At 47.5% G+C, this 15,646-nt stretch overlaps 1 protein-coding gene across 1 annotated transcript; it reads right to left on the bottom strand.

Annotated features, from left to right (window-relative positions):
- Positions 1 to 14,697: 14,697 nt before the first annotated feature.
- On the bottom strand, positions 14,698 to 15,348 carry LOC142774856 (uncharacterized). The gene has a single exon (XM_075875994.1). It carries the CDS (start codon positions 15,346 to 15,348, stop codon positions 14,698 to 14,700), a length of 651 nt encoding a protein of 216 aa, XP_075732109.1.
- Positions 15,349 to 15,646: the final 298 nt, after the last annotated feature.

Raw genomic sequence — 15,646 nt, 5'->3', positions numbered from 1 at the left:
TTGCATCGGGAGATGTTGTAGATGCTGCCATCTAGGACAAGCCAGGCGAAGCTGGTGACCATGTGTGCTCGAGGTGCACGTGGTGCATGGCAGGGCTCCTAAGCTAGAACACTGTTTTGGAATAAACCTGTGTCCATGTAACCCAGCCCCCTGCCTTCTCGCTCGCCCCTGAGGATTTCAACACTCAAACCAGAGAAGGATTGGCTACCCTGGTACAGTATCTGGCCTCTACCTCCCACATACACACGTCAACTCACGGCCCTCAGTCCCCAGCAGTTGCGAAGATATTGACCACGGCGGCGGTCAGATCTACAACGCAGCAGAGGGTGCTAAGAATCTCTGGATCCAGATAGGCCGCCATTGGAACCTGAACTTGGCAACGTTTAACGCTAGAACCTTATCTAGTGAGGCAAATCTAGCTGTACTATTCGAGGGTGTTAAATGGGATGTGGTAGGGCTCTGTGAGGTTAGGAAGTCAGGTGAGGCCTATACAGTGCTACAGAATGGGCACGTTCTTTGCTATCGGGACTTGGCTTACAGAAGAGAACTGGCAGTGAGGTTCCTAATTCATAGAAACATAGCTGGCAACATAGAGGAATACTATAGCATTAATTAAAGGGTGGTAGGTATCGTAATTAAACTGAATAAGAGATACAAGATGAAGGTGGTACGGGCTTACGCACCTACATCTAGCCATGATGACTCCTCAGTTGAAAGCTTCTATGAAGACGTGCAATCTCCTCTTTCTGTATCAGAAAGAAATAAACTTCAATTCAATTCGATTCAATTCGATCGGCAATGAGTAAGGTAAAAACACAGTATGCTATACTGATGGGAGACTTCAATGCAAAGGTAGGGAAGAAGCAGGCTGGAGACCAGGCAGTAGGAGATTATGGCATTGGAACCAGAAATACCAGAGGGGAGCTGTGAGTAGAATTCGCAGACCACAATAATTTACGGATCTTGAGTACCTTCTACCGATAACGAGGGAACTGTAAGTGGACATAGAAGAGCCCTAATAGCGAAAATAAGAATGAAATAGACTGTATACTCAGTGCACTCCCAGGCATCGTGCAAGATGTGGAAGTGCTTGGCAAGGTACGATGCAGTGACCATAGAATAGTACGACCTCGAATTTGCCTACACTTCAAGAAGAAACGACAGAAACTAATACACAAGAAGCCAATCAATGAGCTAGCACTGAGAGGAAAAGTACAGGAATTCAGTCTCTCTTCAGAACTGGTTCTTGGCTCTTACTGAAGAAAGCAGCCTTAGCGTTGACGCAATGAATGATAATCTGACGAGTATAATTACGGAGTGTGCAGTGGAAGTTAGAGTTATGGTAGTTAGGACACTGGCAAGCTGTCCCAGAAAACAAAGAATCTCATTAAGAAGCATCAAAGCATGAAAGCCTCAAGTACAACAGACAATATATAGTTGGTTGAGCTTTTGAAGTTGATTAATAGGCATAAGGTATTCAATGTAAAAAGGTATAACATGGAGGGAACTGAACACACTTTGAAGAACGGAGGAAGCGTCAAAGCAGTGAAGAAGAAACTTGAGATAAGCAAAAGTTGGATGTATGGACAAAGGGATAAGGCAGGCAAAAAAACTACTAAAATGAGGCGTTTTAGAGTGGCACTCTTTTGTATAACAGGAGAGTGGTCACAACAAGTCAAGTGGTAATGGCGGAACCAGCCTGTGCACTCAGCCAACTAAACGTCTTCTCCAAAGACTGAGTGCTACCCTCTGCCTTTCTGAGTAGCACTCGTCGTCTTCACTACATTTTCCTCCCATCCGGAAAAGAGCCAGCCTGGCGACTCATGGGCAGGAACCAATAGAGGGATCGTAATACGATTTTAGGTGGTCTATGTGGACGGTCTCACGTCCACGGCGTCGTTGATCATAGGGCTGCTCTAGCGGCTCCACAATGTAATTGACGGGTGATGTTTGTTTAACCACACGGTAAAGGCCGTATACTTTGTCATTAGTTTTCTTGAGAGATCAAAGCTGGTTGAAGGGTTGCGAAGCCAGACAAGGTCATCCGATGCATAAAAAGCCAAAGGCGTCGGACTATCGCTGTGGTGTTTCTGGTGTTGCTGTTCAACACTTGTGCGGGAGCGGGCAAGCTGACGAAACTCTTCCGCGTATTCAGCAGCTTGTGACACCGTCGTCGACTCAGCAACATCCGGGCGGTAAGGAAGTATGGAGAGAAACCAGTGGTTGTCTGGACAGCAGTATTATGCGCGTACGTTACAAAAGTGAGAATACTGTCCCAGTTGGAGTGATCGGTTGCAACATACATTGACAGCATATCTCCTAATGTACGGTTGAATCGTTCTGTAATGCCATTAGATTGATAATGATACACGGTGGTGGTGCGATGAATGACTTGGCATTCCTTGAGAAGTGATTCGACGGCGTCCCACAAAAACATATGCCCTCGGTCACTCAGGAGTTCATGTGGTGCATCGTGACGTAAAAGATCCGATGCAATAGGAAACGACCGACGTCACTTACTGACACAGAAGAGAGAAGGGAAGTTTATGCGTAGCGTGTAAGGTGATCGATAACGACGATTACCCAGCGATTTCCAGCCAGTGTAATCAGAAGAGGTCCATACATATCGATATCAACACGGTTAAACGGTCGGGCAGGACAAGGTAAGGGTTGTAGTGGAGTGGGAGAACGTGGAGTGGGATTCTTTCAGCGCTGGCAAGCGAGACAGGAACGTACGTAGCGACGAACGAAGCGATACATTCCACGCCAGTAGTAGCGGTGGGACAGGCAGGTGTAGGTTTTTAACACTTCAGCATGGGCGCATTGTGGGTCGGCATAAAAGGAGGCACCTATGTCTGAGCGGAGACACCTGGGAATAACTAGGAGGCATTGGCGTCCTTCGGAGAGATAATTCCGTCTGTATAGCAAACCATCTCTGATGACGAAATGCTGTATTTGACGGCGCATACCTCTAGGGATGTTTTGCGAGGGAGTTCGATTCGACAAGTTGATAAGTGAAGCGATCCAAGGATCTTCTCGTTGCTCCTGTAGCATGTCACTGACACTAAGTGCAGATACGTCGAGGGCATGCGAGGACAGCGACTTGTCATCACATCGTAGAGGTGATCGGGACAAAGCGTCTGCGTCGAAATGTTTTTGTCCAGATCGGTAAACGACATCAATGTCGTACTCTTGTATCCGAAGTGCCCAACAAGCGAGCCGGCCGGTAGGATCTTTTAATGAGGAGAGCCAACATAATGCATGATGATCTGTAACCACGCTGAATGAGCACTCATAAAGATAGGGTCGAAACTTGCCTATGGCCCATATGATGGCCAGACACTTTTTTTGAGCGACTGAATAGTGCTTCTGCTTTTGTGAGCGCACGGCTGGCGTAAGAGACGACGTACTCATCAAATCCAGGTTTACGCTGGGCGAGCACAGCACTGAGATCAACTCCGCTAGCATCCGTGTGTATTTTTGTCAGGGCAAGAGGATCAAAATGTCGCAGTATTGGAGGTGACGTAAGAAAGTGGCGGAGGGTCGCGAATGCATCATCACAAGCTGGCGACCAACTAGAAGGGTCACTGTTGCCGGCAAGAAGGTCAGTCAAAGGCGATATGATGGAAGTGAAGTGGTGAATAAAACGATGAAAATATGAACGTAAGTTGAGGAAGCTGCGCAGTTTTTTTAAGGTGTTCGGCTTAGGAAATTCGGCAACGGCATGTAGTTTCATCGGATCCGGAAGAATGCCATCTCTAGATACAACATAGCCGAAAATTAGGAGTTTTCGAGTGCCAAAGCAGCACTTCTTCAAATTAACCTGTAGACCGGCGGAAGTGAGGCAAGTGAGCACTGTCTCGAGGCGCTGAAGATGCGTTGAAAAGTCACTTGAAACTATCACGACATCGTCTAAATAACAGACATGTCTGCCATTTCAGGCCTCGGCGGATGTTGTCGATCATGTGCTCGAAAATGGCAGGCGCATCGCAGAGCCTGAATGGCATGACGTTAAATTCGTATAAGCCATCGGGGGTAACGAAAGCTGTCTTGGGGCAATCAGGCTCAGCCATAGGAACCTGCCAATAACCTCAGTGCAGATCTAGTGACGAGAAGAACTCCGCGCCTTGTAAGCAGTCAAGGGCATCGTCTATTCGAGGTAGCGGGTAAACGTCTTTGCGCGTGATCTTATTCAACCAGCGGTAGTCGACGCAAAATCTTATTGAGCCATCCTTTTTCTTGACTGGAACAACTGGGGAGGCCCATGGGCTGTTAGAGGGCTCAATAACGCCGCGCTTCATTATGTCGTCAACTTGTTCCGCGATTATACGACGCTCAGATGCCGATACCCGATACGGACGCTGACGTAAAGCAGCGTGAAGACCAGTGTCGATTTGGTGAGATACTGTGGAAGCAGGGCCCAAAGTCAGTTGCTGATGGTCGAAGCTGGCGCGGAAGCGCTCGAGGAGGGCGATGATGTCGGCGCTGCTGGGCCGTAAGGTTCGTGTTGATGCAGCGCAAATTTGCATCGGTGAATAAAGGGGAAGAGGGTGACGCGGAGAAATCAACAGCACCAATAGGTAGCGTAGTCGAGTGGTCAGGAACTACATGTGCACTCGAGGGATCAATGTCATTGGCAAAGCCCAGGCACTCTCCGCACAGTAACTTGGAAGGTGAGAGAAACAGATTTGAAACAGAAATGGCACTTGATCCATCGTGAATGTTCAGAACGGCGAAAGGGATCAGGAAGCACTTCCAGCGGACAGCGGTTTCAGAAGACGTAAAGAGAACAGTTGAGCCATGAGAGACGTCACAGGAAAGTGGAACTCGGGCGCATGAGAACGAGGGTATTGAAATGTCGGCGGCAACAAAAACTTTTGCAGGTTAAAAGGGCAAGTCGAGTGAAGCAGCGTCGCTTAACGGCGAGAACTCCACTTTGGCACGAGCACAGTCGATGACTGCATGATGAGTGCAGAGAAAGTGCCAGCCTAATATAATGTCATGGGAACACTACGGGAGCACTACAAACTCGACATCATGAATAACGTCAGCAATAACAACAGGTGCTGTGCATGCAGCAAAAGGGCGAATTCGTTGCTTGTTCGCAGTGCTCAAAACCAAGTCGTGAAGAGGCATTGTGACTTTTTTAGTCGACGGCAAAGTTTCTCAGTCATTATAGACACTGCAGCACCAGTATCGACCAATGCAAACACAGGTATACCTTCAACGGAGACAGCAACGGCGTTAGACGGCCAAAAACAAGGTCTTGTGGAGTTCGAAAGGTACGCAGTTCTTGCCCCCGGAACTACAGCTTCTAGTTTTTTTCAGAGACAGAGCGAGGTCGACGTATCACAGGGAAAAAGGAATAATGTTGAGGGGAAAGCGACCGGTGTCTGTTGAAGTTCCAGCAAGGTGAAAATGTTTCCATGGTGGCAGGCTCACCAGACACAGCAGGCTCAGGTCGTGGTGGGAAATCATAAGTGTTGGGCCGGACGTCGTCATGCAGGAAAAACTCATGCCGTCGACAAAACCGCACTGTGTGACCCGCAGTTCCACAGGCGAACCATATAGGGCCATATGGGTCTTGAGTGTGCCAAGGGTTCTGAAAGCGTGGTGGTGGTGGTCGGGAGAAAGTACGGGCAGCCTCGTGCATAGGCTCAGGCGATACGACAAAGGGGCGTGTGGACGTAGGCGTTCGCGACAGGCGGACGTCGGGTTTCGTTCAGTGCTTCGGCATAGGTCAGTGGAGCAGCCACAGGTGGTGTGGGAGCTGTTGGTAGCACCTCGGACACTTAAATTGCTCCTGGATGACTCGCTGTATTGATGGCGCTAAAGTAGATGGGGCACCTTCGGAGGTATAAGGCACGAGGAACAACTGGCGTGCAACCTCTTCTCGTACAATTGCTTGATCTCGAGAAGCAAAGTGGTGTGGTCTATAGTGATGCCAGGCAACGTTAAAGGGGAGATTGTTGCACATGGTGCGCTGGCTCGACGAGTGGTGTCACGCTGTTTCCAAAGCTCGCCATATCTCTGACAAAGTTGGATCACTTCCGCTACCGTTTGTGGGCTCTTGCTGACGAGCATCTGAAATGTGTCTGCAGTCACGCCTTTCAAGATGTGTTTGATCTTCTCGGCTTCAGTCATGGCCGAGTTGACACGCCGGCAAAGGTCGGCCACATCTTCTATATAACTGGTGTAATTTTCACCATTCTGCTGAGCCCTAGTACGCAAGCGCTGTTTGGCCCGTAGTTTGCGAAGCGCTGGACGGCCAAACAAGTCCGCAAACGCCGTTCGGAAGGCCGACCAGGAGGGAAGGTCTCTCTCATGATTACGGTACCACAGACTGGTGACGGCGATCAAATAAAATTGGACGACGGTAAGCTTGTGCGCATCGTTCCACTTGATGTGCTTGCTCACCCGGTCGTATTCGTCGAGCCAGTCTTCCACGTCCTTGTCATCGGTCCCTCTGAAGGTAGGTGGATCGCGTTGCCGAACGGAGCCGAGACAGATAGGAGCTGCAGTAGTTGGAGTCGTGGCGGCAGCCTGCTGATGGTCTTCTGTGGACATAGTAGCAACTGAAGGCAACGTACGATTTCGCAATTCCAGGATTATGCGTTACCCAGCACCTCCACCAATTAAAATGAGGCGTTTTAGAGCGGCACCTTTTTATATAACAGGAGAGTGGTCACAACAAGTCAAGTGGTAATGGCGGAACCAGCCCCAACCAAACGTCGTTTTCTTCACAAACTGAGTGATACCCTCTGCCTTTCTGAGTAGCACTCATCTTCTTGAGTACACTACAAATATGGATAGGATAGTTAAAATAGCCGAGTAGTTTTACAAAGATCTGTATAATAGCCGGCATAACCAGGACCTTAATATAAGAACTAGCAGAAACCCAAATGACACCCCACCAGTAATAATAGAAGTCAGAAAAGTCTTCGAGAGCATGCAAAGAAGCAAAGGTGCTAGTTAGTATCAGATAACATCACATGTGCTGAAAGATGGAGGAGGGATTGTGTTAAAAAAACTAGCCACCGTGTTTACGAGGTGTCTCCCGACGGGAAGATTACATGAATTTTTGAAGAATGCTAACATCATCTTAATATATAAGAAAGGAGATGACGAGGATTGAAGAATTACAGGCCGATCAGCTTGCTCTCTGTAGTATACAAGCTATTTACAAAGGTAATTGCTAACAGAGTAAAGAAAACGATAGAATTCAATCAACCAAAGTAACAAGCAGGATTTCGAACAGGCTACTCAACAATCGACCACATTCATACTATCAATCAGGTAATAGAGAAATGCTCAGAATACAGCCAACCACTATACATAGCTTTCATTGATTACGAGAAAACGTTTGATTCAGTAGAAATATCAGCCGTCATGCAGACACTGCGGAATCAGGGCGTCGATGAAGTATATATAAACATCCTGGAAGAAGTCTACAGGAGATCAACTGTTATCATAATGCAATGGTTTAGCAGAGATCATGCTTCTAGAAGAATGCAAGCATAGTGAATGCCGGCCTACAACACAGAAAATATTTTAGGAGTAGTGGGTACCCAACAAGTGTGCTCAAAGATTGTTTAGAAAAAGACTCTGAAAGGCCGCTTTTCATGCTTACTCTGTGACTGTGCTGCTCCTTCTGCGCAGCCCTCGGGATTTATTTATTTACTTAATTAGTGAACTAACTTTATTGAATGGACTGATATTTGGGGCTTAACGTCTCGATGCCACTATATGATTATGAGAGACGTCATAGTGGAGGGCTTCGGAAATTTTGACCACTTGGGATTTTTGACGTGCATTGAAATCTGAGCACACGGGCCTGCCGCTTTTCCACCTCCATTTAAAATGCAGCCGCCGCAGCCGGGATTCGATCCCGGGGCCTGCGGGTCAGCAGCCGAGTACCTTAGCCACTACACTACCACGGCAGGGCTAACTTCATTGAAGTCCTGCGGGAGGCGCACTAATAGCATGTAGTGAACAACACCCACGTCGGGGCCGGGTCCACCGCATCAATTGTTACAGTTACACAGACACAATGGCAGTCACGAGTTTAACTGGGGCCTTGTCAGAATCTACGAGTTTGTATCTGAGTAGTTCACGCGTCAATCAGTTTTATTGACACACAGGGGCGGCAAAGGTTGGGTCTGCCGACCACTTTTGCTCTTCCCGAGGAGCAGTGCACACGCACGCAGAAGTAAAAGTTACATAATCACATGGCAACTATGTAGCACATTCAATTTCACCGCGTTCACGACGTTCCTGCTCACAGCTGCGTTGTACGAGTGCCCCTGGTGAAAATTTGTCCTCATATTTATCTGCAATATTTGAGCGAAACGAGCAGCGTGCTGCCTTTGAGACTGGAAATTTTTGGGCTGCAGGTGGAACGAACGAGGACAAACGCCCACGCCTGTGGGAGGTGTGTGTTGAGTTTGCAGAAATATAGTGCAACAATCAAGTGGATGGTGCTATACTGCTGAAATGTTGATTGAGTGGCGGCGCTGACGTTACGCAGTTGCGCGGTGTTTCTTTAGACAACATTTCACTGTTACATTGCATTATGTTCTTTACCTTGAGGTTATACGGTATCTGCAGAACAGCCGGTTATGGCGATTATCCAGCCACCTTCTTGCTCTCTTGCATTCAGTAGAATAAACACGAAGTGCGAAGCTGCAAGTTTATTGTAGATTCACAATCTGAGCCGTTATGAGACTGTGAATGACACACAGGCACTTCACAAGCGAGTATTTGGCACCCCCGCCACCAACTGATCTGGAAAAGCGAAACAGTTATGCTGATTATGAGAAGTTGATGGCGGGGGTGCCGCCCGACGTGACGGCTCGCCTCCCTCTCGCCCGTTGCGCATGCGCGAGCTGCCGAAGCGTGCCCACAGTTGAGAGGAGGAGTACTCCTCTACCACTATGTCCTCTACTCTTCCCTACGTCTGGCTTCACCCAACGGGCACTCCTCAGTTTATTCCTTCCTCCATGGTTATAGTATACCGGAGTTTAACCGTCACCCCCGGACAGACAGTGGGCTTGCCTTGATAGCGGGTGCGAAGTGCGCATGCGTAGATACGTACGTTACACGTACCGCTTACCGTACGCCTACTGTTAGACACTAGGGAATTTAAGAATAGCACATCGCGAGCTCTTGTGTCACTTCGATTGTGCGTTGCGATTTGCAGGATGGCGAACGCTATTATAAAACTCGTATGGGGCCCCCTATGCTGGCAACGCCAGCAGTGCCGGCAAACGTTATTCTAAAGCTCTCTACTTTTAGTTGGGTGTACGTAACGAGCCCACGTGCACAACACTATCACATGGGGGAACTGGGCATGTCCAGTACATAACGTATTGATTCTAGATCGCCCATAACAAGACGCTGCATACGTAAATCAACGCTTACTACGTTACGTTCTCGCGAGACCTCGAAGAAAGCACAACGAGAGTGTACAGTGGCGTTAGACGCAGACAGCAACAGCGGACCTGATGCAAGCCATGCGTACTTCACAATGAAAGGCGATATTTTCATGCCAGACAAGGTAAATTCAAGCGGCACGTTTTGGCATCCTGACGATTCAGAAGAAATTGGCAGCGGTCTCACAAAAATCTTCAAGAATCGCCTTCATTGGGTTGTGCGCAGGAATGGGTCTCCTTCTGCCAGGCCTCTCAGCAAATGAACCCGTAAATAAAATGGCAGCTTGGTGCGTACTTTTATTCATGGTGCAACGTAACACGCCTTGGACGTTGTGTGAGCTTTCACTCCTTAAATGTGCCAGTAGTACACCGTAAGGTCATGAATACCTGGAACGCGACCACTTGCTGTGGTGTACACTAAGCCTCAATTACAGCTGCGCTGTATTAGAATGCTGGGGTCGATCCAGCGTGGCCATGCCTGATCAGATGCTGTTCTTACATTGCGCACCCAAGTTAGAAACAGCAAAGAATGTGCACGTTCAGTGCACCCAGGAACGATGCTAAAAATCTGCACAGCGAACACCCACGGCCTGACTTGTATGCTGGTGGCCCTGGCAGTGATGATGCTTTTCGAGCAGATCACAGAGGCCACGTTATTACTGGGACCACGGTACTGGGACCTCGCATACTTCGAGTGTCACTGGCGCTGCTAAGCATTCCAAACCCTCCCGTCTAACATATCTAATTGAGTGAAATGCATCAAGGTACGTTAAACTAAAAGTGTTGTCGCATGCTTCACTTGCAGCGTACGCAACATAATTTTCACAGCATACGCAACTTCATTGTATGCCCAACTAAAAGTGTCTACTTTTCAGATTTCAGACCGTGTTAGCCTGGTGTAAGTAAGCATGGTAACGCTTTAGGACACTCATTTCGAAGTGGTTTTGACATCGTTTTTGAAATATTCACTTCATTCGCAGCAAACAACTGTTTAAAATGGCTTCGCTTGCCTTCAGTTAGCTTCGATGACCGAGTATTACGGATGAATGGATGAAACAACTTTATTAAGGTCCCATAGGTCATGCTAGTGTCCTAGCCGCTTGGCGGGCCCGCTCGACTGTCCATAATTGTTTCTCTTATGTAGTACTGCACAAAGCTGCATCTCATCGTTCTTCAGTATTTTCTTTGTCGCTGTGTAACACGCAGCAACGCCAGAGCATATGAGCAAGATTTATGGGGCCGTGGCATTTGTCGCATGTTGTAGGAACACTCAACTCCGGATGAATCCTTAACAGCGAGTTCGGATAGGTTCTTGTTTGTAACCGCCAAAGGGTAATGGCCTGAGCTCCGTTTAGTTTACTGTGTGGAAGGGGAAGACTCTGCATCTTAGGTAGAAATGTTTCATTAGCTCCTTGTACGAAAGGAGGTGATTCTTGCGTTATAATGCACATGCCTTTTTGTAGGTAGTGAAGAAGGAGGATGACACACAGAGAGAGACTCTCGTGCAGCGTTTGGCCTGTGTGGCGTCTAGTATCCTGTGTGGTGTGTGTTTATGTGTGTGAGTAAATTATTTCTTTTTATTACGAGGTCGAAGTCAACCATTCAGAAGTGGGATATCGCCATCCAATCACCACGGTGAAAAAATAAGTTTGGTCAATCTACGTGGCTCATTAACATAACCCTACTGAAACACGCCGACGAACTAGTCAACCCGACTGGTAGTGGAGACGCGGACTCCAACCACGGAGACACGATCACGGCTTGTGACCTTCTACGAATGCTCCAAAAAAGGACCGTCTGCTATCACCGCTGCTCGAACGACTGTCTGCGGCAGGCGTGGCGCAACCTCAACCAGCACCAACGTTCCAGGTGATTCCCGACTTAAGCCGCAACATCAGTCCCTTCAACGGCTCCGAAGGCACTTTTTCGGTGCGCGAGTGGATAGAGAATATTTTTCGCATGTCTAACCTTCATGGATGGCGAGCTGCGTACACGCTAGAAGCTGCCAAGGCCCAACTGGTTGGAGCTGCCAATGACAGGTACCATTCGAGGAACTCCCAAATTACATCGTGGGAAGATTTCGAGGCAAGTTTCCGTCGTACCTTCGTCAACCATGGCTCCAGAATTTACGCAACAGGCCATTGTTTGCTCTCAACCAGAAGCGCCACGGCGGAAGCAGGCGACACCCCGGGTCTACAGGGACCAGAAGTCGCGCCTTCTGCAACCCCCGGAAGACGCGTGAACCTGTTTTCCGAACGAACCCTGTCACATGCCGAAAACTCCGGAGACTGTAAAACACTGACAACGAAAGAGGGCGAAGATATAAATCCCAAGATGTTGGCCGGAGCAACAGGAAAGCCAAAGAACAGGGGCGAAGCCGAATTTGAGGGCGAAGGAAAACCAAAAGGAAAGGACAAAGCTGAAGATCATAACAAGGAAAAACAGACGAACTCTCAACCTGGTGCTGCAAGAAAAGACAGCGAGGCAGAGATAGTGAAAGGAAAACCCGGAACGATTGAACAGCAGGGCAATGCGGCGAAAAAAGAATTAGGAAGATGTCGAAGAAGCAGCCCAGGGACAAAAGGGGACACATAAGGATACACAGGAGGAAGGCATGGTTGCACAAGACAAAACGCCGAATAGCCAGCTAAACCAAGACGACAAAACCGAAGGAAAGAACAAGGAAAAAGATAAAAAAGCAGCCAACGGACAAAACGTAACTGATAAGGATCAGCAAGAGGACAGCCAGCCAAGCCAAGATGACAAAACCAAAGACAAGCTACTGAAAGAATTGGTAAAAAGTGCCTGAGAACAGATGGAAAGTAAGTAGAACGAAGAGCCCCGGAACAAGCCAAAGCAGGGTAACAAGCCCAAGCCAACAGAACCAGATGACACTGAGTAGGTGGGAAAAGCCAGAGCAAATTCGAAGAAAGAATCACTGCAGAGGGGACAAAAGCGAAAGCCCAAGCCAGACCAAGCGCCGAAGCTGAAGTCCAGAAAGGAGGACACTGACATTGTGCTCGTCGTGGCGTTCCTCAAGGTCAAGCCAGTCAAGATGGCCGGAAACAACTACATTCTCTTGCACGTTTCACGCTACGAACGGGCGAACTTCTGCTTGCCATGAAGACCTTGATGCTCCAGTGTATAAAGTGTAGGTGTATATCTAGTTGTTTGTTCTTTATTTATTTTGTTTCCTTCGTGTGTCATTTATTAAGTATTTCATATAGGAGAATGGCTGAAAGTTTGTGTGTTAAGTCAGCCAAGAACATTCTCGGGACAGACTTAACGAGGACGTTAAGCGTTGCAGGATGGTCGATGTTAGAAATGCACTTGCCTTTTTGTAGGTATTGAAGGAAGAGGACGACTAGCAGAGAGACTCTCGTGCAGTGTTTGGCCTGTGTGGAGTCTAGTAGCCTGTGTGGCGTTTTCAGTGTAGCCTGTGTGGCGTGTGTTTATATGTGTGAGTAAATTATTTCTTTTTATTACGAAGTCGAAGTCAACACTTGCATGTTGAAACCTCAGCATCTTCTAGCCTTGTGGCTGCAATGTTGACAACTCCTCGTGCAGCATTGTGGGCAGATTGGTTGAGGTTTGCAGGAGCACCGTTAATTTCTCGCATGTTAGCATGAAACCGAATAATCTTGTGTGGCTTGAATACTTTTCCCTTAAGCATTGCCAGAGCCTGTCTAGAGATTACTCCTTTGGAAAATGCTCGCATGGTTGCCCTAGAGTCTCTGTGGATCCTCGATCTGTTTGGGTCCAAAAGTGCCAATGCAATGGCTCTTCGCTCGTCAATTTCTGGCTCTGTGGTGTAGATGGAAGCCGAGTTGATTACTTGACCTTTACCATTCACAAGTGCTGTTGTAATAAAGCCACCCTTGGAATGGCGCTTCCGCTCATGGTATAAAGTGTTATCTCATTCCCCTCTGTTGGAATTCATCCCCTGGGTTTGCAGCCTCTTTTCTTAGGTCATTATAGCAGGAGTGCAGATTTCTTGGGTGAGTTTCGGAGTCCCGCTGGAATAAGGTACTATTCCGTCATGTTTACAGCTTCTTGTAATTTTTCTTTTATTTCTTTGTCGCTGCCTCCAGTACACCATATCGTGACGTCATCTGCATAACCCTATGCCTTCGAAATCTTCGAGCTTCCTGGCAAGACCTACGTAAAATAACTGGTCACGGCATTTGAAGAAACAAGACTGTATTTACATTATTTGCACATAGCAGTTCGAACAGTCCATGGCGGACGCTTTCTTTTTTCTTGAAAGTTCACGCATTCCTTTCAATACCTTCTTCTTCATCATCTTCTCAAGGAAAGACAATTATTCAAGATCCTCCGCCCACCGCGAAGTCGCGCACTTTGAGTTCATTACATCGCAGACAGTTCCATCAGGTACAGAAGCTGGATAGGTTGTCATAGTCTCACATTCCACAGCAAACTCCAGATTGTTCTTGATTTTCTTTCCCAGACACTTCAGTCCCTTCATTGCTTGCATTCAGTTACCATCTAGTAGTCACCAACCTTTTTTCCAAGAAAGCACGACTTGATAGCAACGATTGAAGTAGGTAACGTCCTGTTCAAATCCATCTTTTACCGTATTCTTTTCTTTGGTTGGAGTGTTGTCGGCTGGCATAATACCGATGCTCTCCAAGTCCCTGAAACTTCACAGAATCTTGTCGGTAGAGGCAGTCGTACTTAGTCGAAAGACGCATACATTGAAAGCTCATTTCAAGGAGTGACAAAAGAAAGTGCTTATAACAAAAAAAAGCCAATTTATCCAACTTTTATTCGTGGGTAATACTGCTGTCACCCACAGAATAGTCTTTATCCTTCGCTTTCGACGAAGACTGCAAAACCGCTGCTGTTGGTAGAATAGCGTTCAAGTTCTTTTTCTCTTCAGGTTGACAGGTGCCTTTCTTCCCTTTAAATTCATGAGCTTCACTTCTTTCGGAGCTTTCAACTTTTACGCGAAGATACTTCAGGAATTCTTGCAATTCTTTCTCGGCTGTGGCTGTTGATGATGAGTCATGCTGTTGTTGTCCCGAGCCTGCATTGTCTGTCGTAGACGGTGGTAACCTTAGGTTTGTTTCTTTTCGGTAATAACCAACAACGATGTCTGTTGGCAATGCCTTCATCAAAATATCCATCATCATAGTTGCATAACTGGCAGGACTGATGTTTAATCTTTTAAGATCTCTGATGTGACACTGCACATAATCCAACAGCTTTTGAAGATTGTAGACGTCTTCTGAAGAATCAACTGCTGTTAGAGCCCGCAGTCAGCATGATGGTCCTGTACAATACGACGATTATCTCCAAAACGACTTTTTAAAATCTCGATGGCATCGTCATAGCACTCGGCCGTCGCTTGCAGTCCAGAAATTCCGGCGGCTTTGTCCTCTTTCAGAAGAGTCTTGAGATATTGAAACTTTCCTCCTTTTGTCAGGTTTTCGTTTTCCTCAAGAGCGGTCCTAAACTGCTCCCAAAACAAAGGCCAGTGGTAGAGCTGTCCGTCAAATGTCTGCAGCTGGAGTGTGGCAAGCTTGATTACCTTTCGCAGTGTGCGATCCTCAGGCGTGAGGGATGGCCTTGCAGGTAGAGACTGGGTTGTCGTAGGACAATGGGTTTGACGCAGTTGCCACTCCCAAGCCTTCAGCTGTCCCATCATTTCTAGTGCAGCGTCTTGATATGTCAACACAGCTTCAAACTGTGTAGCGAACTCGTCCTCTGGAATAAGCTCTTCCAGCTTGGTGTTAACGTTATCTAAATCTGCGTTGTTGCCTTGTAGCCGTTCAATCAAAGATGAAATCTTTGCACTGTCAGCACTTTCCATCACAACTTCGGCTTCATTGATGAGACGTACATTCATCTGTCGTCGTGCCGTTCGCATCTTTTTCAGCGCTCTGACGCGATTCATGTTGCTGAACAATGCCTGACTATGCTCACCTCAATCAACTGGTCAGTTTGCTGTTATGGCAAAAAGCAGCGGCATGTGGCCTTCATGATTTCATTTCTGGCTTTCTTCTAAGGTTGCCGCTGTCCTCATGACGTGCTGTCTTCCGTTCGAAAATTCCGATGAGCACTGGTGTGGTGTTTGCGAAAGACGTAAGAAGCACCGGCAGCACCACCGTACAAAAAGACGTTTATTGTACGCAACACATCCAATATATACATAAAGGACAGACGCGCCCCCTGGGGGTGAAAGAACACAAAGT

This window comes from Rhipicephalus microplus, chromosome 10 (assembly GCF_043290135.1).
Source record: "Rhipicephalus microplus isolate Deutch F79 chromosome 10, USDA_Rmic, whole genome shotgun sequence".
Lineage (NCBI taxonomy): Eukaryota > Metazoa > Arthropoda > Arachnida > Ixodida > Ixodidae > Rhipicephalus > Rhipicephalus microplus.
This window is presented reverse-complemented; position numbering and strand designations above follow the sequence as displayed.